Genomic DNA, 24,783 nt, shown 5'->3' with positions numbered 1-24,783 from the left:
TAACATTTTTTATAATAAAATCTATTAAAATTTTACAATTTCATGAACAACATTGATACTTTTAGATAATCATATGAAAAATTCTCAACAATTAAACAACATTATAAATACTTCTTCTTTTAAAAAAATCAATTACTTTTTTTGCAGTACTTGATTCTTTAATTTCATTTGAATTATTATTATTACCTCTAGTTGAATTTTGAGAATTAGAACCAATTATAGAATGTCTTTTTGAAGTAATTGAAGATTTACTAATATTTGAATCATTTGATGGTTCAAGTGCTTTTCTTGATTTTGTAGAAATATTGCTGTTATTGTTGTTGTTAGTTGATGATGAGAATGATAATATTGAAAATCTATTTTTTTTAACTTGTTCTTTCTGTTCTTTATTTTCTTTATTTTCATCATAACTTCTATTTGTTTGAATTGATTTTCTTGATATTATACTATGTCTTTTATTAATTTTTGATTGTTGTTTTGGATTCGTTGTAATTGATGAAGAAGTTGAAGTTGAAGTTGATGAAACTAATCTTGGTGGCTGTTGTTGTTCTTTTTGTTGTTTTGAAAATTTTGGTTCTGGTTTTATAATTTCTGGAAGTGATTCTTTTGAATCTTGTATTGAATGTTTTGGTAATGTCTCTATATATTCTTCAATTGGTGGTGGTAATTCTTCATTTTCTTTATCTTTATCATCATCTTCTTTTTCATTGTGTTTTAAATCTGTATCATTAACTTCACCTGCATTTGATTCATCTAATTTTTCAACTTTATTTTCTTTTATTTGTGGATGAGATTCATTTAAATCTAATACATCAATTTTATCTTCTAAATAACTTAATACAGCAGAATTTCTTTTATTATAATCAGGTGAATCATTTTGTAATGGATGATGATGATGATTTTCTTTTGATAATACACCATTTACATTTATATGAGTAACAACTGAATTCCTTCTACTATGTTGTTGTTGATTATTTATATTACCATTATTACCACTGCTAGTAGCATTAAAAATTTCTTTTGGTGGAGAAGTTGAAATATATTGAGTTACTGAATTTGTTGAATTATTTGGTAATTTTATAATTTCTTTATATGTTAATGGAATCAGCATATTTGAAGACATTGACGATGGATGATAAGAAGTTGGTCTTGGTTTTTTTGTTGATGGTGGTAATTTTGAAAATTCTTTTGGTGGTAATAATATAGGAGTTTTTTGTTGTTGTTGATTAAATATATATTCTTGTTTTGTTGGACTTTCAACAATTGTTGAAATAGTTGAAGCACTTGTATAATTATTATTATTTGTTGTTAAAATGTTTGGTCTTGAAGATAATAAATCATCATTTACTACTGCTTTTAATGCATAACTTGCACTTGTTGAATTTGAATTTGATATAGATGCTGATTTTTGATGACCTCTTGTTGGTGATACTGATACTGATGATGGTTTTTTTGGTGATGGTGTTTTAGATAATGCTAATGAATCTGTTGAATCTGATATTTGATGATTTGTACCATTTGACATTGATGGTGATGCATATAATAAACTAATACTAGTTGATGAATAAGATCTTGAGTGTGATGATATAGGTTGAGGTTGTGATTGTTGTTGTGGTTGTTGTTGTTGCTGTAATTGAGGAGATTGATGAATTTGATTGATTTGTGAATATTGATGATGCATTGAAGAACCAATTAAATTTGAAGAATTAGTTGGAATATTAACCATTGAATAACGTTTATTATAAGTTGGAATTTGAGGTTCATTATAAACAATTGAAGGTTTTTGTTTATCTTTATAAATTTTATCCCATTCAGGTTGCCTTATTGATAATAATTGAGAATAAGAACTTAAAAATGGATGTTGTCTAATTTCTTCAATATTAATTCTTCTTTTTGGATCAGATACAATAATTTTTCTTAATAAATCTCTTGCTAATGGACTTACAAATTCTGGAAATGTTAAAGGAGTTTTACAAATATAATGATATAATTTTATAATATCTGAACCATCTTCATTTTCTGGATCATCATCAAATGGTAAATAACCAGATAACATTGCATATAATATTACACCTAATGACCATATGTCAACTTTTCTACCTTCATAAGGAGATTGAGTTAAAACTAATTCAGGTGCAGCATAACATGGTGAACCACAACTTGTTTTCATTAAATCATTTCTATCTTTATTATAACTATTAACAAATCCAAAATCACTTATTATAACATTTTTATGTTTATCTAATAATAAATTTTCTAATTTTAAATCACGATGAATTAAACCTTTTGAATGCATATAATCAACTCCACTAACTAATTGAGCAAATAATTTTTTTGCAATTGATTCTTTCAAATATTTATGTTGTAAAATATAATCAAATAATTCTCCACCTGAAGCATATTCTAATACAATACCAACATATTTCCCACTTTTCATAACTTCAACTAAATTTACAATATTTGGATGATTTAATAATTTTAATGAATTAATTTCTCTATGAATTTTAATTTCAGAATCTGAATCTTTTATTATTGTTGATCTTTTAATTAATTTTATTGCAACTTGACTTGGTATTTTACCATCTTTTCTCCAACCTAATTTAACTTTACCAAATTCTCCTTCTCCTAAAGTTGAACCAAGAATATATGAACCAAATCTAACTTCTCTATGAACTCGCTTGGAGTTTGATCCAGTTGCCATAGTTGAGATTGTTGAAGATGATGTGGATGTAGGTATTTGAGATTGTTGTTGGTGTTGTTGTTGATATGCTTGTTGTTGTTGCAGTTGTTGCAATTGTTGCTGTTGATGTAATTGTTGTTGATATTGTTGTGACATATTGTCATTTACAACTCTTGGAACAGAATTGTTATTACTATTATTTGTAATAATCTCCTTATTTTCAAAGTTCTTTATATAATTATTATGATAAGTTGAATTTGAACTTGATTGTCTTGAATTTGATCTTTTAGGAATATAATCTTGTTGATGCTGTTCTTGTAGTTGTTGCTGCTGCTGCTGATGCTGTGGCTGCAGGTTATTTATGAAAATATCAGTAGTAGTTGGTATTACAATATTAGTTGACATGTTGTTTTTTTAATATTTTGCAAACTCTATTAATTTGTTATAATTATAATCTAGTACTTGAAATTCTCAATTAAACTTTTATAATGGTTTATAAGGGAAAGACAAATGTTATTTGTATGTAGTAAATAAAGTGTAATGTAATGCTATTGATGAAATTTTTGAAAGGAATGTAAATGAAATCAGTTGTTAATTACTGATGTTGTAATTAAAATTTGAAATTTTGAAATTCTGAAAAATGAGTAATCTAAATTTCTTAACTGTGGGATCTGTTGATAGTTGATAGTTCAAATGTGTTATACTATGTTATTCTCCTTTCACTTTACTTCTATTCTATTTCAATTCCTATACTCGTTTCTTCAAATTTATTGGCAGTAATTTTTGGTTGTAAATTAATGAAATTCTTTAAAATCAAATTTAAAAATAATCGCGATTTGTTTTGATTTAAATTTTTTTCTGATCTTTCTCTTTAGTAATGTAGATCTATGTAGTAGTAATTGTAGTATCAATTAGTGCCGATGATAGTCAGTAGCTAGGTAAAGGAGTGTAACTTAGGAATACCTTATTGATCTGAAGAAGAAAATGATATATGAATTGGTAAAAAAACAAAGTTTGATGATGGATGATTCTTCTTTTGTCGTCTTTTTTTAATTTTGTTTTGTTTATTTTGTTATTTTAGTAGTAGTAAGATTTTGTGTAACTGTTTACTTTAAATATTTATTATAGAAAACAAACTACCAAATGAGGAAAATATATAAACATCAATTTATAATAAATAAGTTTAGTGTAAGAAAAATGATACCATTTTTCTACATTCTATTTTCGTTTAATAATAAATTATTTACAAATCTGTTAGAACTATAAAAAGGAATGACATTTCATCCCCTCATTTCTCAATAGAGATGTTCATTGACTTTTGAAAGAACTTACAGAACGAAACTGATTTAAAACAGTAGAGATACAAAAAGTTTGTGGAAAATTGTATTGAGTAGATCTTGAACTGATTGATTTGTTTTGATTAAGTAACAATGAAAAACCCTTTTTAAGACAAATCAATAACTAATTTTAATTGTTTATATCGTAGATCTTTCTTAAAACAATTTTATTTAATGGTATGGAAATCGTTTAATTTTTTAAATCTAATGAATCAGATTCGATAAAGATTTTTATGGGGTTGGAATTCGACTAAAAAGGTTAGATCTACTATGCAAAAATAGTTAAGCTAAGTTACGGTTAAAAGTTTCTTTTCTTCCTTCCTTCATTATTAAGTTTCATTATTTAGGTTTCGTTAACTGTAATGAAATGAATACTTGATTCAAGAATTTAATAATACGTAATAATACTTCCTAGTAGTTTATTTAATAATCATTCTTAAATATGAAATAAAAAGGGGTACCTTACATACAAAAACCTTGACATTTTTCATATTAAAGTTGTTTTCTTAGCCTAATTGACATAATTGTCCTTTGTAATTTCTCAAATTTGGTTTTCACGAATGAACTATTTAAGATTTTTGTACTATTTGTATCTCAGTTTTTTGTCGCAACTTTTTTTAGTGTGTGTTTCAGAAATAAAAAAAAATGTGGGGTGGGTTAAATAATAATCAAACGATTTCTATTTTACCTTTGATTTTGTTTCAAACTAAAGCACTTATAATGAAAGTGTTGAACAATCCAAATAGACTATAAGAACTTCAATTAATTATAGAGAATTAGTTTAAAACAAATAAAGTTTTGTGCTAAGTTTAAGCTTAAACTTGTGAGTGATACCCCCTCCCAATTCGCCCCACTATCTTCTATTTTAAAAAAAGGCAACCAACCATTTAACACTAAGTAGTAGAGTTATACTTTACGTCATTAAACTCATTTTTTCGCTTTTACTAAACTTTTAAACCTATGCTTATATTTTCAATTAAAAAATTATATATATGAATATATACTAAATCTATAACTTTACTTGAATACTCCTATTTTTACTCTTACCAATTTGTTATATTTTTTTCAACTTCTCCAAAAACAGATTCACCATTATTATCAACATCTTTAACATATTTTTGCCAATCTTTAAAAATTTCAGTATTTGAATCATCATAAAATTCAGGTAGGTTAGTTTTCAAAAATTCTAAACAATAATTATTAATTAATTCAAATTCTAATAAAAAAGCATCATGACCTTCACTTGAATCTAATTTTTTTAAATTTGAATTTGGAATATTTTCTCCTAATAATTTTTGTTCTCCATATGTAAATAAACCATCTGATTTTATTCCAATTATTAAATGAGGTTTTTTTAATTGTTTTAAATAATTAGGTAATGGATCTGAATCTGAATCTATATTATTATCCAGATCTGGTTCTTGATTTTCATTATCATCAATATTACTATTATTCTCCTCTATTCTATTTCTTGTTATATCATGAGTATCTAATTTTCTTGTTATTGAAATATAACAATTTGCATCAAATCTTTTTATAAATTTTGAACCTTGATATCTTAAATAACTTTGAGCAGTAAAATAAGTTGGTAATTTTAAATCTTGATTTATTTTAAATCCATTATTTAATTTTGATCCTTCATTATGTAATAACCAGTTCTCTTCATCTTTTGTTTTTGGATATCTTATACCATTTTCAATTTCATCGGGAGTTGTAGTTGATGATTTGTTTGTTGACGTATTTGTGTTTGTGGTGATCTTTTTTTTACCTAAATTTCTACCAAATCTTGTTTCAAATGAATTTCTTGATCTATAAGTTAATAATGCTGCCATTCTCGCAGCACTTAAACCAGAATCAGGTTTTAAATTTTGTTCTTTATTTTCATAATAATATCCATCATTATAAAATGGATCACTAAATATACATTGTCTTTGAGTTTCATTCCATGATATACACCAAGCACTTGCTCTTGCTGAAGTAGCTAATGCAATAACCAGTTTTAAATAATTTGTATTATTATAAGTTGAAGAATATTCCATTGCTAACATTCCTCCCATTGATCCTCCAATAACACAAGCAATTTGTTTTACTTTTAAATAATCTAATATTAATTTTTGAATACCTAAATCATCTTTTACAGTAACTAATGGAAAATTTGGTCCATAAGGTTTATTTGTTGATTTATCTATTGTTACAGGTGAACATGATCCATAAGGTGAACCTAAAAAATTTATACAAATTATAAAAAATCTTGAAGGATCAAAAGTTTTATGATCACCTAATAATGGACCCCACCAATCTTGTACATCAGATGATCCAGTTAATGCATGACATATTAATAAAGTATTATCACCACGAGAATTTAATTTTCCCCAAGTTTTAAAAGCAACTGGGAAATTATATAATGTTTCTCCACATTCTAATGTATATTCTGGAATTTCAACTATGGTTTGTCCTGGTACTAATTTTGAAAAAGGATTTGTTTGATTTTGTTCTTCTGTTATATCTTTATAAGTTATTGACATTTTTCGTTTTATATATATGCTATGCTCATGAGGTTTTTGAATGTTGTTGTTCTATAGGTATTGGGTTTTTAATTCATTGATTAGTTGGTTATGTAGTTGGAAAGGTGTTTGACTGGTAAGGATGAGTAATAGTTTGATTGATATAGTCTATATTAATTTTTCAAATTATAAAACGTTATTGTGACTCTGTGATGTGATTAAATACGAAGGAAAAAAAAAAAAAAAAAAGTGTGGATACTTAAATTTTCTTTTCCTTTTGTATATCAAATATGGATCATTAAATCTTCAATTCATAGGGATCAAGTACTCATCAAAAAACGGTTTTAAAGTCTAGTCATGACTTGCTGATTAGTGATGGACTTCTAAAAACTAAGTAAAAGTAGGATTGGCTTAAATTTCTAATCTCAAATTTGTTAGTAGAATATTAAGTCATATTATTGAACCCAAACACAAAATCGTTTTACTAGAGAAACGTTCAAATTGTTCAAGAACAAACGATGTATTGTAAATTGTATTTGGAATAGTTGAATTTCAATTGAAGTTACTAATTTCCGAATAACTGCATCAAATGAAAAGCAAGAAAGATTGCGAATGAATTTTTGAACTCATTATCCAATTTCTTATCAACAAAATTCTTTAAGATTTTATTTCAAAAGCGATACTGTTGATCTTGTAAAATAGAGTGAATTATTTTACACCATCTTTATTAGCCTTTTCTATATTAAAATCTCTAGTCACATAAAATTACAATTCATTATACACGTTATCTATTTTTTTTGTTCTACTGTATCATTAGCTTCTTCATCTGTAAAATCACCATCTTCTCCTTCTTCTTCAGTTTCACTATCATCATATTCATCACTATCATCATCATCATCATCATCAGTAAAATCTTCTGATTCATCTTCAGATACATTAGCAGTTGTTGCTTCTGAATGATTTCTAAAATCTGGATGATGACGTTTATAATTAATATTATGTAATTCTTTTGTCATTATTAAACTTCTTGCATATTCTAAATCTGAATAAATTGCTTCAATTGCACTTAATACACCATGTTCATGACTTATTTGTTCACTTACTTGTTTAGCTTTTTCAACTATTTTTAAATCTTCAGTAACAGTTATAAGAGCTTCAGATAATGATTTTTTTGTTAATTTTTTTAATGCTAATCCAACACCTAATTCTTCAACTCTTGTTGCATAAAAAAATTGATCACCAAAAAATGGTTTTATTATACTTGGAGTTCCTGCTTTTAATGTAGCACCAGTTGTACCTGAACCACCATGATGAACAGCTGCATCAACTCTTGGAAATAACCAATCATGAGGTACTGCACCACTTTTATAAATTTCATCTGGTAATTCAACTTCAATTTCATTTTTATCTTTACTTTTACCTCTATCTGACCAACCTTTATTTAATATACATCTAACATCTGCTTCTAAAACCGCTTCAACTATTGCTTTAGTTAATGAGGTTGCATCATTTACAACAATTGATCCAAATCCAATATAAACTAATTTTTTATTATCTCTTGCAGCTGAGTTCATAAATTCAACTAATTCTTTTGGTGGTTTATATTCGTCACCACCTTCATCTAAAAACCAATAACCAGTAACTTTAACCCAATCAGGAAAATCATTTGCAGGTGGCATTATACATGGAGAAACATTATATAGAAATGGAACTTTTGTTTGTTGCATTCTTGATAAATTTGTTTTTGGTAAATCTAATTCATTAACTCTCCATTTATTCACTTGTGATTGAATACCTTTCCAAAATATATTTTCAAATAATACATGAGTTAAATAATTATATGATCCTCCCTTTTTTGCATCTGGTACAAAAAATGCATGAGGATAAGCTCTTGTTCTTGTCCATGGCATAGTAAAAGCTCTATAATAAGGTATAACTAATGCTTCTGCTATATGAATTCCAGCCATTGCTGATGGACTTTCTATTATTATATCACTACCTTGACAAGCTTGCCAACTTGTAGTTAATAATTTTCCAATCCAATCTTTAAATTTAGCTTGAGCATTTTTCAAAAATGATACAGACATTGAATTGTTTCCAACCATGAAAGACATTAATTCACTTGGATCTCCTGCGATTTCTTTAAATGTAAAATGATATTTTTCAATCCAATCTTTAAATTCACTATGAGTTGCTATTGTAACTTTATGTCCTTCTTTTTGAAGTCCTAATCCTAATGCAATATATGGTTGAACATCACCTCTAGAACCAATTGTAAGTAAAGTAATTCTATAAGATGTTGAAGGTTTCATTTCTGTTTTGAAAAAAGGTGAATCTTCTAAAATTATTGGTATATCTAATCCTGAAGCTAATGTAAGTCTATCTTCAAACATTTTTATTCTTGCTAATTCTACTTTTTCTATAGCAACTTCTTTACTTTCTTCAGATTTATCTTCCAGTTGAATTCTTTTCCTTTCTGAATCAGTATATTCCATTCTAGTTTTACTTAATTCAATATCATAATTGGATCCCCATTCATGAGGTTGAGGTCTAAAACTTTCATTAACATGTAATTTATCTAATATATCTAATGAAATTTGAACAAAATCATCTCTTGATTTAGTTGATGCAAATTCAATTGACATTTCTTCAGCTCCATTTAAAATAATTTTAGCTCCAACATATGATAATTTTGAACCATTTGTAGCTTCTTCAACTGTTTTAATGTCTGCCATAGGTACTATCATTTTCGTTGATACACCAGGTAACATACTTCTAAAACATACTTCATGTTCAGATACGTATAATTTCCCATAAACTGGTAATGATCTAACTAAATGACAAAAATATGAAGCTATTAACTTAGAATTATATAATGAAAAATGACCTTTAAAATGTCTTAATGCTGTATCTCGTTCTTCTTCACTTTCAACATAATATTCATCTTTTATTGTATAATGATTTGGAGTAGCTGCTAATCTTTGACCCATATTTGTTAAAGCTTTTATACTTTTACCAATACGACTCTTATTTTGAACAACACCTTTATCTGAAAGATTTGATGGTAAAGGTAGCTCATTAATTGCTGCAAGCATTTTATTATTACCTTCTTCTTCATATCTTATTGATGCATCTTTTAAATTTTTAAATGTTGTTTCAAATGAAATTTCTAAAGATCTTAATGTTTTTTCTGATAAAGCTTTTGGTAATGAAATATGAGTACTGTTTATTTCATCACTCATAGAAGTTGTATCATTAGGTTCATCTTCATTATTGTTTGAACTTTTAAGAAAATTTCTGGGGTTTGTAAATGATTTACCTAATTTTTTCAAAGTTGATGAATCTGGTGGAGCTTTTTGATCAATTAAATTACTTGCAAGAACATCTTTGACTAATTTATTTGTTGATAAAGTTAATGTTGAAAAAGTTTGTTCTAATGGAGGATCTCTAGAAAGTGATAATTTACTCTTAGACGGATTTTTGGACCTATTATTAACAATATCTTCAAATGATTTAAAAAAATCCAAACCATTTTTAGGAAACAAGAAAAATATTTCACCTTTATCATAATTTTCAGCTTTAAATTTATCTTTAAATTTTTCTCTTTTCCTCTTTTCAACATGTTGTGTTGTATAATATTTGATGCTCAAACTTAAAGGTATATCATTTTCAGATTGATCTATATCATCATCATCTTCTTCACTGAACAATGTTCTTTTTTTAAAATCAATAATGTTAGCTATCGGAATTTTCACTAATACTTCATTTCCTTGATTAGCATTATTTAATTGAAAAATTAATTTTGTTAAATTATTACACCATTGTCTAGCTGAATATAAATTATCACATTGAAATTTATAAGTTTTTTTACGAGTTACCAACTTAAACCAAACAGAATTACTTTTAGCCTCTATTGTATCTTCAGTTGCGCCAATGTTCTCATCTTGCAACATTTTATTAAGTTCATATGCCGTATCAATAACAGCAGGCGGAGTAGTTACACCTGATGCATATCCTGATCTTGAAGGTGGTTGGGTTCTGTTTGTAGGTGAAAATGATGCTTCTTTTAATTTGTCTTCGTCCATAATTTCAGCATATTGACATGTCCTTATATCTATTACAGTAAGTGGGAAATATAAATCTGTTGAAGATCCGTATATTGATAATGTTTCTGGTCTTAAAATAGCCCAATATCTATGAGTTAACATTGTTGTAAATGTAGAATCTCCAAATTTTGCAGTTTTCATTCCCAATGTTCCTTTATGTACTATATTTGCTGAATCATCAATATTTTGATTTTCAAGTGATTCATTCACCGAAAATCTTTTAGGTAAGAACGCAAAATATAGTAATGCCTTTTTAGTAACATACATATGACCTTGTAATAAAACATCTTTAACCAACCAAGAACTATAATTTCCATAAAATATATCATCATTATCTAAATCGAATACGTTTTTCAATTTTTCAGCAATTTTGTATCTTAATATCTTTTTGGAAAGAGTTAGTTTGCCATCGTTTGAATCTTGATTTTTGTCTTTTATTTTAATCAAAACTCCCTCTTTTATATGCTGAGGATCTAAATTATCTATCACTGATTTTTGAAGTGGTGTTAAGTGTTTAAGTTTTTCTTTATATTCCTCAGGTGGTTCTGAGTTTTCAATTTCAATAGTACTTTTTTCTATTGATAAAGGAGGTCCGTTTTTCTCACTATTAACGAATGATTCTTCTTCATTTGCATCAATTGTTGAATATGATGATACTGACAGTGTAGCTAACATCGAGGTGTTTGTCGATGTTTTAGTGGGAACAGTGGTGGGTTTCGTGGTCGTAGAAGATGTCGCTGCTTGTGATTCGCTGGTGGTAGTTGTAGATAGTCGATTTGCATCATATTCTTCTTCTTCATCACTGCTTTCTTTTTCAGTAATATCATCATCATCTTCATCTTCACTAGATCCAACTGAATTCAAACTTTGACTTATATTTCTATGATGACCAGTTCTTGGAGAAGGTAAATTAATTGAATTAGGACTCTCTGGTCTTGGTACATTCGGTGAATTTCCTTCATTATCTTTATCTTTATGTGTATGTAAATGTGGACGTGGTAAATGATGATGGCCATGATTATGTTTTGGTGACTCTTCTGGCTCATCTTTGAATTTTTTACTCTTTAATAGATCTTCAAAATTAAAATTTTTGATGTTTCCCATAGTTCCAAATCCTGAACATATTGATGAACTATTCATTAAAGTTGAAAAAAAGTTAGCTCCATCGGAATCTCCAAATGGTCTAGCTACATCAACATCTTCATCCTCACTTGTTCTATGTTCGTTATGCTGGTTTATCTCTTGATCTCCTTTGCTCTTTGTATCACTTTTATTAGTTTGATTAGGTCCATCTTTTTCAACTATTCGATCTGAATCTTTTAAGCTCGGATTTTCTTCGTTGTAAGAGTTTGCTGATTTAGTATTGGACTCGTTATCTTTAATCAGGTCTTCATAACTGTGTAATTGTTCATGATCAGAATCTGCTTCATCTTCACTAACATTTGTGGAACCACTTAATAAACTCAAGGAGTCATGAATTGATGACGCAACCTTTTTATAAAGTGGCATTTACACTGATCAATTATACTTTAAAAGCCAAATATCCTATCAATTGGCTGGTGTGATTTATGAAATTTGATGGCAATGGTTGATGGAATTGTAAAGATGAATCTAGTTTAAGATAATTGTAGGATAAAAATAAAAAGTATCACAAGAATAAAATTAAAAATAAAAAATAATACGGAGTTTTAGAATCATTTTATAAAAGAATATTAACCAACGAAATTTACAAATATCCAAGAGATAAGAAGTAGATAATCCACGGCGTATTATGATTATAAACCTTAATAATCACAATAGAATGTAAGGTAAACATAGTAATAAGGTTGATTCAAAATTCTTAAAAAACTTTAGTTTCTAGAAGTTTAAATAAGTCATTAAAGTTTGACATACTTACTAGTTTTTAATAATTGTTTTATTGAAGACCTTAATTCCTAAGGTACTGTTTTGAATTAGCAAAACTTCTTTCTTCTTCCGGACTTTAATGAACAAATGGTTCAAAATCTTACATGATTCAACATTTTATTGCATTGAAAACTGTTTTAGTCTTTGTGTTGAATATAGCAAAGTAAGAGAATTAGGTACAAAGATTTTATGAAATCAGCCATAATATCCGAAATATAATTCATTCCAAAAAATTATGTCAAATGAGTTCTCTACGACCAACGTATTAACATGTATTATTCTACGAAGGAAACCGTTGAAATTGAATGCAAGTTTGTAACGGTTGAATTTATCCTCATGTATTAAGGTTATTTTTCAATTATTATCCATTATAGTACCCCACATTTCGCATTACTTGAAACGGATAATAGCAAACAAATTTTGAAATTAATCATCAAAAAAAAAATATTGGGTCTAGAGGAAGGAAAACTTGACACTTAAAGGCAAGTGTTAAAGTTAGCTTCTTCTTTTCAAACGTTCGAAGTTGAAAGCATTCATAGAATTGTCAATGATAACTTTTGTGGACGTCAACGGGGAAATTTCAAATATTTTATTGAATTCAATTGATATTGAAATATTCAATCACATTTGCTATTTCTCCATTGATGTCCACAGAACATGAAATTGAATACAAAGTTACACCGAATTTCAAAATCTATCTACACTTTCTTCATTATTGTACAAACAAACAATAAAAAAATCTAGCATTTATGAGTTAAAATATTTACAGTAGTTTTTATATACAATTTGTTCTATTTAAGGTCCTTTGTATTCAATAATTTATTGAATTGACTATTAGGATCATTATGCAAAGTTATAAATTCACCATCTTCTACAATTTCACCATTTTGATTAAAAACTATTACTCTATCACTATTCTTTATAGTTGATAATCTATGAGCTATTGATATAATTGTTGTTCCCTTTTTCCTATTCAAACAAATTAAATTTTTCATTACTTGTTCTTCACTAATAGAATCTAATGCTGAACTTGCTTCATCAAGAATTAAGATTTTAGGGTTTTTAATTAAAGTTCTTGCTAATGATATTCTTTGTTTTTGCCCTCCACTTAATTGAGTTGATGTTGATGCTCCAATCTTAGTATCTATACCGTCAGGTAAATTATGAATAAATGCAGATGCATGGCTCAAATCTAATGCTGTTTCAATTTCTTCTTCAGTGGCATCTTCTTTTCCAAACGTAACATTCTCTCTGATTGTACCACTGAACAAAAGTGGTTCTTGTTGGACATAACCTAATTGTGATCTATAATTATTTAAATTAAGGTCTTTGATTTTAACAGGACTCTCACTTCCAACGGTGATTGTTCCTCCATCTGGGTCGTAAAACCTTAATAATAATTGACTGACAGTGGATTTACCACTACCTGATGGACCAACAAGACATACATTTTCACCTTCTTTAATATGTAAATTCAAGTTTTTGAAAATGAGGTCAGGTCTAGAAGGGTATGAAAAATCTATATCTTTCAAGATAATATCACCACTTAATTGTTGCTTATAACCTTTATTATTTAAAATGTTTGGCTTATATTCTACCAACTCAAAAACTCTTTCTGCAGCACCAATACCTTTCATTAATTCCGTGTAAAAATTACCTAGTCCAAATACAGAAGAACCCGTATACACTGCATACATCATAAAACTTGATAAATCACCGATAGTCATTTCACCCATTCCAATGAGCTTAGTACCAATAATTAATAAACCAATCATTGTAATATTCCCAATAAACCCATTAACAGAAAAATAAATACCAGATAATTTTCCCTCCCTTAATGAAGTATCATAGATATTTTTAATTTCTTTATTGTATCCATGAACTATTGGTTGTTGTTGAGCAAAAGATTGAATTACTTTTATCCCATTTAGTCTTTCCTCTGTAACTTTAGTCAATGCTCCAATATTTTCTTGAATTAATTTCGATAATGCTTTAATCTTACGTCCATAAAAGAATGACATCAAAATTAATGGAGGAAACATTAAACTCATACATAATGTTAATTTCCAAGAAACATAACACATCATAGATATTCCAACAACTCCAGAAATGATACTTCTCATCCCATCACTAATATTTGAACTTAGTGATTTGGAAATAATCTGGGTATCATTAGCTATTCTTGATATTAAATCACCTGTTTTCATTCCTGTTTTAGTTGGTCCAATATCAAAAAAATATGCATCTTGTGCCAATATTTTTGAAAATAATCTTGATCTTAATCTAGCAACTAATTTTTCTCCTACTGTTCTTAGTAAGTAGACTCTACCAAAATTTGCAAATGATCCAAGTAGAAACAAACATCCTAATGATGAATAAAATTGAGTTGATGTTAGACCGAAAATTAATGTATCATCTCCTACAGGGTCGTCCACTTTTTCTTTAGTCTCATCTGTTGGAGCTTTTGCTGTATCCATAATTTTACCAATAATCAAAGGAATAGACATGGATGTGGCTGCTGATATAGCTAGACAAATAATTGCAAAAATTAATAATTTGGATTCAGGTTTGGCTAGTTTTAATAATTTGATGATATCTTTGAATAAATGAGACTTATCTTTTTTAGATATCTCGTCTATGGGTTTAGTGCTAGTCACTGTATCATTTTGTGAAGTAATAGATGATGAGGTAGTATTTGAACTGTATCGAAGTTGTAGTAGTAATGGTGAGTTGGATTTAAGATTGGTTCGAGGTAGTTGTTTGAAAAATTGGTGTGGCTTAATTCTTGTTTTTAAGATACCTCTCGGTATAAGACCAATTGTGATCCGACTTCTTAATAGTATCATACTATAAGATATAATGTGATCATATGCAATGGTTTATAATCTAGTTTTGATTTGTTTCAAGCTAGACCAATTTATTGGATTGATAATTTAATAAGATTATGAGAATTGAAAGGAAAAAATATTATATTTAGATCTCTTACGAGACCAATTAAGTTAAAGCCGTGGTAATCACCGCGAGTAATATATGAAGTTACTACACCGATATTATTATTTCGAGAGCGAATCACTCATCTCTATATATATCTATTCCTCTATATATTATCATATTAATACTTTCAACCCTTTATCCTTTGCTATTATATGTAATTTTTCTAAGTCCGAATCGGGCAAATAAGTAGATTTGATCTCTAGAACAAAACCAGTTTTACATTTCTTAAACATAGATGGACTGATAACGCACAATTTTGTGAAGTTTAAAAGCCAATGACGTAAGTTTGGCAACGATTGGCCTAGTTCACATGGTTCAATTATATTAATTTCATTTTGATTCATTGATAAAACTTCTAAACTTAATGGTAAATTACTCAAAAAATCTTTTGATATATATGTGAGCATATTTTTATCTAAATTCAATTCAGTTAATGTATTTGGAAACTTTTGCAGCATCCCCCAAACATCCAAGTATTGTTCATAATTACTTTTTAAAAAATTATCTTCCAAATTCAATTTTTTTAACGATGTAAAATATTTAAATAATTGACTCCAATGTGCAACATACAACCCACCAATCTCACTACTCTTTATGGTGAAGTTCTTTATTTTAGGACCAAATTCTGTCTTACTTAGTTCCAATAGTACTTTAATGATAATTGATTTGAATGAGTCAGGGTTTTCTAAAAACACTAAATTTGAATCTATAAAAATGTTGATTTGTAATGTCTTATTGAAAAACAGTCGTATATTTGGTTCAGTGGATTCCAAAAGTTGATGAAATTGATTTAAATCATGTATAAATCTTTTATAATCAGATTGTTGTCTAGTAAATTTAAACTCAATGATATTGGGTCTAACATTCTGAAAAATTAAATCTTCGAAATTAGCATCTTCTTCTCCTCCAATTAGCTTATCTCTAAAATCTCCAATAGTCAATTCATAATCATGTCTAAACTGTAGTCTTGGTTCATCATTGATAATATGTAGCACACCGCCAAATAATCTTTGATATAACAATCTTAATATGGGTATAGCTGAATGGTTATGTCTTAATTGTGATATTAGCTCGTGCACAGTCGTCACATCTAGATATCGTAGTATTTCAATTATCAATTCATTAGGTAGTATGAAAATCAGTGTCATTGTAGAGCGTTAAACTAGCTGATGAAGCATGGTATAAAATACAAAAAAAAGTCCCTTCATATTTTTGTGCAATGATTTTAAAAAAGAAATTAATCATCAAGCGATAAGATAAAGATGGGAGAGAACTACCAAATGAGAGTCCTAGATAAACTTGTAGATCAAACTACTGATTCGAGTTGTCTGATGCATGCTATTGAATTCATTAATTGCATATTTTCTATTCAATCTATTAATGCTAAATGTGATCAAATTTGGATCAAATATGTCTCTACTCCCTTTGATCATTTCAATCTCGATGATAATAAGAACCATAATTTGCGTCAGTGCCAAAACTAGTCGGGGTTTCATCACTCATTTGTATATCGTTATCATTATCATCATCATCAGAAATCGCTCCTAATTCAACAACCTTTGGTTCATCTTTACTCAAATCATCATCATCAGCATCTAGCATGTCCAAATCCTTATCAAATTTCAAATTATCCCAATAGTCATATCCCAAATCTTTGAACGTTTCAGATTCCTTTTTCAAATCTTCTTGGTCTTTCTCTGACTTCCGATTCTTTTCCTTTTGGGCTAACCTTTTCATTTCCAATTTATTTTCTTCATCTATGATATTTCCTAAATCATTCCAAGTTATAAATTTATCATGAATTAATGCTATTATTTGATCATAAGTCTTGAAAGGTCTAATTGATAAGTTATTCTTCTGATTATATTTTCTAACAAATCGATTAAACAATTTTACAAACCATTTTTGAAGTCTGAATACTATTAAAAACTTATAATTATACCAATGAATCAATTTCAATGATGAGGTTATTATATTTTGAAAATGATCTACTATTCTTTCATTTATAAATGAATCCAATTGAGATGATGAATATGATTGAGGAGCATTTGGTTTTTTGAAAACCCCACCACTATATTTGGGTATAATGTAATCTCTCTTTGGTTTATCTTTATCTTTATCTTTATCTTTATCCTTGTTATCTATGAATGGATGAGTTGATTTATTACTATGATTCAAACTTAAGTCTTCCAACAAAGAGTCTAACTTGATCCTTTTCCCCGATCTAAAATCTTTATAATTTTCATCATCACTTGAATCATCGTCATCATCATCCAAAGAATGCTTTTTAAGATTCATTTTCTTTTTAGCTTGATTTCATTTTTGATTGATAATGTAGTGAGTTCCAAGAAGCTACCTGTATTGTGAAACGTTAACAAGTAAGTAAGTGTTGGTACTCGATGATGATAATTCTAGACTCTTCTATACACAGTATTTTCCAAGTTTTTCTTAATTTGCTAACACCGGATTTGTGTCATCTGCATATGCTACCAAGATTTGTTTACAATTTTTGGAATATCAACTGTCATCAACCAACCATCAATAAACTTTGAATGTTGATTTAACTCAAAAATCCTATTAAATATTTGATTACATTTTGGAGATTGCAAACATCATTATGATTGAATTACTGAGCCCCTTGCATATACACGAAAGTTTATAACTTTACACAAACACCTATTTTTTTTTTTTTTTTTTTTCAAAATCAATTATTTATTAAAATATATGGAGGCTGTGAGCTTGTTTAGTTGAAATTAAACATTAGTGTCTCACAAACTTTATATTTATTGGTCCACTATGGTTATAAAATCTTTATATGTCAAACAGAGCAAAAATTGACATATAAGGTGTATCGGTCGAAATAGGTATCCCTAGATTATATTTGGTACTAACAATGTCTGAGAAGAGATGAAGAAAATACTGCTACAGCGATTTCATCAGTATGGGTCTTCAAAAGAATAAACAACGATTCATAACATCTAAATGGGTGAGTGAGGGCTATGATCTTTTCGAGTAGACGGAATGCTATTATTAAAAAATAAACTTTATATCATTAACCCCTTAAGTTTGCAACACAAAAAGACTGTTTATTTTTGTGCTATAATTAGTAGCCCGGAATTGAAATTTCTTGATTTAAAGCAATTGGAATCCAATTAGAGAAAGCAAATTACGTCGTATGACGTTTGAATATTAGCCATTACGAAATTTTTGAATGATACCAATACCTTTGTTAAAAGCATAATGTCTTAAACCTCATTTAGTTCAGATTGTTTGAAATATATAAATAGTCTTCAAATCAGCTTGAGTTCAAATTCCTGGGGATCACCAAATTTTAGAACTAACCAGTTATATCACCACAAAAATTTCAACATTTACATTAACTATTCAAACATGAGATCTGCTTCAATATGGATGTTACCAGCATTAGCTTTAGCTGCTGTTCAAAAAGACAATATAGTTCAAAAAGAAAATGTATTGCGTGACGTTGCAGATGACATTGCTTCAGGTGTGGGAGGAGTAATAAATACAGTAACTTCGGGTGCTGTAGGAGCCGCAGGCACAGTAACATCTGGTGCTGTTGGTGCTTTTGATACTGTCACATCTGGTGGAGCATCAGTAGGTCAAGGAATTGCAACTACCGTCACATCTGGAGGATCTACCATAACATCTGGAGGTGGTGGAGTTGCATCTACCGTAACATCTGGAGCCGGTGGTGCTTTTAACACAGCTACTTCTGGTGGAGCATCAGCAGGTCAAGCAGTCACATCTGGTGCTGGGGCAGCTGTTGGAAATAACGAAAGTGAAAGTGCAGAAGGATCCAGTGCAACTGAAAGTGAGGAATCAGAAAGTGGATCCTCTGCAACTGGTGGAAATGCAAGCAACACTAGTGGTGGTAGTTCGAGTACAAGCACTAGAAGCGGAAGTAGTAGTACAACTTCAGGAAGTACATCAAACTCAGAAACTACAGGCAATGGGGCTGTATCCTATATGGGCTCTAAAGCTTTAATATATGTAGCTGCATTAGCTTTACTTTAGAATGCTTTTAATTGCTTTAGCTAGAGAGAATTAGATTTAAAGAGTATTGTTTATAGGTGTACAATTGTTGTTTTAATTAAAATGAGTTTTATGAAGAGCAAACAAATTTAAACATTGAAAAATTTTAGAGAAATTACAAGAGATTTGAAATGTTTCATATTTTTGTAACATGTTATCATAAAATCTAATCACTTCTAACTAGGGTTTGAATAAAGCAGGTGTATATTTAGCTCTTTTTCAAATATACAATGACACTACACTTGCTAATGCCATAGCCCTGGTTATTACAAATGTTATTAGCAAATCATAACTTTTATAGAAATATGTAAGTTCATATGGCTGCAAAATTATGCAAAAAAAAAGAATAGTCCTTAGAATTTCCAATTTAATAATTTTAATAATTAGCATTATAGAGATTAATTTTAAGGAGGTATACTTATTAAACATATCAATACATGGAATATATAATATCATTTAAACCTTTCAAGATCTTTTGAATTTTATACCAACTTTCTTTTCTTCATTCAATTTATAAGTTTTCATACCAAGGATTGTTACAAAATCTTAACAAAAGAAATCTGATCAACACAAATGCGTTTTACAACATTATCATCAATCGCTTTATTTGCAACTAGTATTTCAGCACAAACAACTGTGCTTGTTGGTTTTACAACTACAATTATTGATAATACACCAGTTGGTGGAGCTGGTGGTACTCAAGCTCCGCCTCAGCCAGGTACAGAAAATCAATTAACAATTGGTACTGCTGCAACTGGAGAAGCAGATACAACAATAACTAATACTTTAGAAACTACAGTTACTCAACAACCAACTGAAGAATCACCTCAAACTGCAGTCCCAACTGAACAAACTGAAACAGTTGATACTGTAGTTCCTACTCAAAATGAAACAGAAACGGGTGTAGCTACTACAACCGCTCATAATGAAACTCACACTGAAGTTGGAGCTAATACTACAACTGCAACTGGCACTCCAACTGGTGCAGGTATCAATGCTACTGGTACTGCAACCGGTACTACCACCACTGCTGTTGCTGAAGCTGCAAGTTTAGTTGCTGGTGCTTCATTAGCTTATTTCGTTGCAATTTTATTTTTATAACTTAATTTAATTTCAATTTTCTTTATTTTATGAGAAAGAACCTAAACATTAATAATATTTGGATAATGTTGTTGAGAATTGTTTTATGATAGTCATTTAAAGACATGTTAGTAATATTTAATTTAATTTAATTTAATTTAATTCGTTGATTTGAAATTGCAATTTGAAACTAACTCTTTTGCAGCCTTTATCTGACCATAAAATTTATGCGGAAAGCTACCATATTTCTGCTATTCGACAAATTACCCGGATGAAAACACTGCGAACACAAAATATTATAATAGGCATCTTGAAAACGAAATTTTTGGAAAAGTTTTACTATTGACCACAAGTTCGAATCATTTCATAAATTCCAATATTCTTCAATAGAATAAGCAGTATGTTCAATATCAAAAGTGTATTATAAGAAAATATATTTTGTTAATGATGAAAACCTTACTCAGCTCACTCAGAGTCTACGATGCTGATAACTTTTCCTATCCAACATTCATCAATTAATCTGATTACAAAATATATAGATCTATTCACTTATCAAATTAAATTTAATCATAAATACTAACATTTACTTAGTGGTTTTACCTTGATTAATTGGACTTTTAGGTCTTAAATCTTCAATTTCATCAGTTTGAGGAACTAAATATTGTATTGATTGACCATTTGATCCATTTCTTATCAATTCATCACCTACATTTCTACCATTTATTGAAGTATTATTATTTTGTTTATATTTTATAAATGATTTCAAACTTAATTGTTCATTATATTTAATTGGATCAAAATTATTTAACATAACATCTGGTCCCATTATAACCCAACCAGGACGTAATTTGACATGAGTATCAGGACCTAAATTTGATGGAATTATATGTAATCTTTTATTTGAATTTGAAAAATTTTCAGCAATTTGATACATTTGATTTGGACAAGCTTCTTTACCTCTTTTAGATGTTTCTTGATAATTTTCAATTTGTAAATCAGTATCAATATTACAATGAATTAAATCATTATCAGTTGATCTTCTAACTGTACCAGTAATACACATCCAACAATGCCATTGTTGTTTTTCAAATAAATTAAATTTATGATCATCAATATCTGAACTATTTGGATAATAAGGAGATTTTTCATTTATTGGTAAAAATACTAATTCTTCTGATCTTCTAAATTTTTTATTAAAATTTTCATTATTTAATAATAAAGTTAATTCTTTTATTTTTTGACTTGTTGACCAAATAAATAAAAAACCAGGTTTTGAACATAATTTATTTAATGGTAATTTTTCTAATATTGGTAATATAAATTGATTTTCAGTTAATGCTCCAATCATAATAACATCAAATTTTAAATCATATTCATCAATCCATTGATTTAATGTTGAAACAATTTTATTTGTTGGGCATCTTACTCCAAATGGTTTTGTTGCATGTTTAGCAATTTGTTCTTTTTTTAATTGATGTAATCTTTGTAATTTTGGATAACCATCTAATGGATTTATAACATTTCTAACAAAATTAGTTGCATATTGACCTGTATGTATATAATTGTTATTATAATTAATTGGTTGCAAATTTTGGTTAGTTGATGATGAAATAAAATCTTTTTTGTTTTCCTTTTTAACTATGGATGAATTTAAAGATGATAATGATGAAGAAGATGGTGTCTTAGAAACTTTGTTTACATTTGATGTGGTTGATCTAGTTCCGAATTTGTTGTATGTATACATTTTTATGTGAGTGTGTGATATATAATAGACGTGATTCTATTACTTTATTTTATTGAGTAGTGGAACAATACTTTATTTATAATACTACAAGAAAAGATCGAAGGTTTAATATTCAATGACCATTTATGATGATAAGTTTCAAAATGAAATTTAATCTATTTTATGTACAAATGTATCTTGATTGTAAAGTTAACTTTCTAATAATTTATGATACATATCACAACTGTTATATATCACTATGTATTACGTAATAAAGTACAGAATTTTACATAATAAAAAGTTAAGGAGTGTTTCAACCACTTAAAAAATATTTGTTTTAAGTTATGTTTCAGGTTTCATTATAATAATCTTTATAGTCACAAGTTTATTGGAAATATATACTAAATTTATCAAAATAACTGAGTTTTACATTACGAGAAGATGTTTCATTTAAGTAGATTTAGAAGAAAAAAAATAAAAAATTTAACTGAAACAGCTGATATTAATAAATTAAATGAAGAATTTGAAACATTTAATATTAATGTACCAACTTACGATTTTCAAATTGAATCACATAGTGGTGAAGTAGCTGTTTTAAATTATCATTTAAAGAAAATCATTAAACCAATTGTTAATTATCAAGCAATAGTATGTAGAAATTACTTAGTTTTGTTACTTTACTGAAAACTAACTTATTTTAGTGTAATATGAGAAATTCATCTTTAGCAGAAGTAGAAGAATCAACTAATGAATTAATTAAAAAATTAAAAAATTTAAAAGAATTACAATCTTCAAAAATTTATAAATTTAAACCATTATCAACTATAGTTCAAATGTGTTCAATTGAATTTTTAAATAAAATTTCGGTAGTTCAATGTAATAATAAACAATTATTTGATTTAATTGATTTTTTTATTCAAAATTTAATTGAATATTTGAAATCGTTGCTTCAAGAAGATGAAAATGAAAATGAGAATGAATTTGATTTATTAATTATAAATTCAAGTTTCGTAGTCTTTGATAATTATTTAAATAATTTTTTAATTTATAATGATTTAAAAAATTATCAAATTCCATATTTAAATAAAATTATAACTGATATTTTAAAAATATATCACAGGAAAATTGAATTATTTAATATTTGGTTTGAAAGGAATGGGAAAAATTTAAAAAACAATGCGATTAATAATTTACATTTTATTATTTTAAATTTATTATATAATGATTTTGAAATTTGTGGATCTGGTAATTATTTGGAGTTTATAAAGTTAAGTAATTTATCAGATATAATTTGTAATTATTTGATTGAAAAATTGGAGTTATTTGAATACTTGGTTGATTTATATTTTGATTCAATATTCATAAGTGATGAAGTTGAAGAGGAAATTGAAGTTGAGAAAGCTAGTGATGATGAATTCGAGGAAAAGATGTTAAGAACTATTGTATTGGCTTTAGAATTTTGTTGTGAAAAATTATTTCAAATTTACTGTTCCACTTTTAAGTCGAGATATGAAGATGAAAAATTGTTTGAAAAATGGGATAAATTTAATAAATTTTTGTTATCAATTTTGAGAATCATGGATCAAGATCAAACAATTCAAGTAATACAGAAATTCTTTGAAGATGAAACATTTTTCAATTTTGCTACTAAACATTTTGACAATTATAACAAACTAGTATCAAAACATTATCAAAATATTCATAATAAAGGATACAAATTTAAAATCATAGTTGATGAAAATTTCGTTACATTCATTAACTATTTGGTTATATATCTAAAAAATAACAATAATTCATTCACTTTTTTATTTGGTGATGAAGAAATGATTGATGATGAACTTATAGTTGATTCAGAAACTACACTTAGGAGTCAAATTATTACAATTGAAAATATTGAAACTAATGATTTGGTTGCAAAATTTTTGTATGTTATAAATAATCATTCAATTTACATTAACTCATTCAATTTTGATCCTGAGAAGATTTTATCATATAATTATTTAAAAATATTAATACAATTTTTTCAAAATGATCCAAATTTAAATTCCAAAATAATTGAACTTTCAACCATAATATTTTTAAAATTTAACATGGTCAACAATATTGAATTTATAAATGTTATTAATTTTTTATATGAATCATATTTAACTTATTTAAATCAATTTAAAATTTATCAAAAATTTGAATATGATGAAATTGAAAAAAATAAAATAAAAATTACACCTGTTATTGTTAAATTAAGTCATGTCTTGCTTGAATTTGAATTGAATGAAATACCTGAATTAGATTATACAATTTTGCCGATAAATTTAAAATTATTTCCTCAATTATTTACTAATTTTTACATTTCAGTAAAAATAAAAGATAAAAAATTTAGATCACTGGTGAATAGCTGAGGTAT

General features: G+C 27.6%; 10 protein-coding genes across 10 annotated transcripts; 3 read left to right on the top strand and 7 right to left on the bottom strand. All coding sequences in view use genetic code 12, as the record gives it.

The window, feature by feature from the left end:
• Positions 1-91: 91 nt before the first annotated feature.
• On the bottom strand, positions 92-3,085 carry KGF55_000148 (protein kinase; the record flags this gene model as incomplete). The annotated part of the gene is made up of 1 exon (XM_051756090.1): positions 92-3,085. The coding sequence occupies one exon, from the start codon at positions 3,083-3,085 to the stop codon at positions 92-94; it is 2,994 nt and encodes a 997-aa protein (XP_051616886.1).
• A 1,975-nt stretch (positions 3,086-5,060) lies between these two features.
• On the bottom strand, positions 5,061-6,542 carry MET2 (homoserine O-acetyltransferase; the record flags this gene model as incomplete). The annotated part of the gene is made up of 1 exon (XM_051756079.1): positions 5,061-6,542. One exon carries the CDS (start codon positions 6,540-6,542, stop codon positions 5,061-5,063), a length of 1,482 nt encoding a protein of 493 aa, XP_051616885.1.
• A 767-nt stretch (positions 6,543-7,309) lies between these two features.
• On the bottom strand, positions 7,310-12,136 carry UGT51C1 (Ugt51c1p; the record flags this gene model as incomplete). Its single annotated transcript, XM_051756067.1, has 1 exon — positions 7,310-12,136. One exon carries the CDS (start codon positions 12,134-12,136, stop codon positions 7,310-7,312), a length of 4,827 nt encoding a protein of 1,608 aa, XP_051616884.1.
• A 1,187-nt stretch (positions 12,137-13,323) lies between these two features.
• MDL1 (ATP-binding cassette permease) lies at positions 13,324-15,378 on the bottom strand (the record flags this gene model as incomplete). Its single annotated transcript, XM_051756056.1, has 1 exon — positions 13,324-15,378. The coding sequence occupies one exon, from the start codon at positions 15,376-15,378 to the stop codon at positions 13,324-13,326; it is 2,055 nt and encodes a 684-aa protein (XP_051616883.1).
• A 261-nt stretch (positions 15,379-15,639) lies between these two features.
• KGF55_000144 (uncharacterized protein) lies at positions 15,640-16,674 on the bottom strand (the record flags this gene model as incomplete). Its single annotated transcript, XM_051756045.1, has 1 exon — positions 15,640-16,674. One exon carries the CDS (start codon positions 16,672-16,674, stop codon positions 15,640-15,642), a length of 1,035 nt encoding a protein of 344 aa, XP_051616882.1.
• A 286-nt stretch (positions 16,675-16,960) lies between these two features.
• KGF55_000143 (uncharacterized protein) lies at positions 16,961-17,824 on the bottom strand (the record flags this gene model as incomplete). The annotated part of the gene is made up of 1 exon (XM_051756034.1): positions 16,961-17,824. The coding sequence occupies one exon, from the start codon at positions 17,822-17,824 to the stop codon at positions 16,961-16,963; it is 864 nt and encodes a 287-aa protein (XP_051616881.1).
• A 1,092-nt stretch (positions 17,825-18,916) lies between these two features.
• PGA23 (Pga23p) lies at positions 18,917-19,561 on the top strand (the record flags this gene model as incomplete). Its single annotated transcript, XM_051756023.1, has 1 exon — positions 18,917-19,561. The coding sequence occupies one exon, from the start codon at positions 18,917-18,919 to the stop codon at positions 19,559-19,561; it is 645 nt and encodes a 214-aa protein (XP_051616880.1).
• A 591-nt stretch (positions 19,562-20,152) lies between these two features.
• On the top strand, positions 20,153-20,680 carry PGA22 (Pga22p; the record flags this gene model as incomplete). The annotated part of the gene is made up of 1 exon (XM_051756012.1): positions 20,153-20,680. One exon carries the CDS (start codon positions 20,153-20,155, stop codon positions 20,678-20,680), a length of 528 nt encoding a protein of 175 aa, XP_051616879.1.
• A 562-nt stretch (positions 20,681-21,242) lies between these two features.
• On the bottom strand, positions 21,243-22,403 carry KAR4 (Kar4p; the record flags this gene model as incomplete). Its single annotated transcript, XM_051756001.1, has 1 exon — positions 21,243-22,403. One exon carries the CDS (start codon positions 22,401-22,403, stop codon positions 21,243-21,245), a length of 1,161 nt encoding a protein of 386 aa, XP_051616878.1.
• Positions 22,404-22,823: 420 nt separating this feature from the next.
• Positions 22,824-24,778, top strand: KGF55_000139 (uncharacterized protein; the record flags this gene model as incomplete). Its single annotated transcript, XM_051755990.1, has 2 exons — positions 22,824-23,030; positions 23,084-24,778. The coding sequence occupies 2 exons, from the start codon at positions 22,824-22,826 to the stop codon at positions 24,776-24,778; spliced, it is 1,902 nt and encodes a 633-aa protein (XP_051616877.1).
• Positions 24,779-24,783: the final 5 nt, after the last annotated feature.

Source organism: Candida pseudojiufengensis (genome assembly GCF_024610245.1).
Source record: "Candida pseudojiufengensis strain CBS 10847 chromosome Unknown scaffold6, whole genome shotgun sequence".
NCBI classification, from domain to species: domain Eukaryota; kingdom Fungi; phylum Ascomycota; class Pichiomycetes; order Serinales; family Debaryomycetaceae; genus Lodderomyces; species Lodderomyces pseudojiufengensis.
This window is presented reverse-complemented; position numbering and strand designations above follow the sequence as displayed.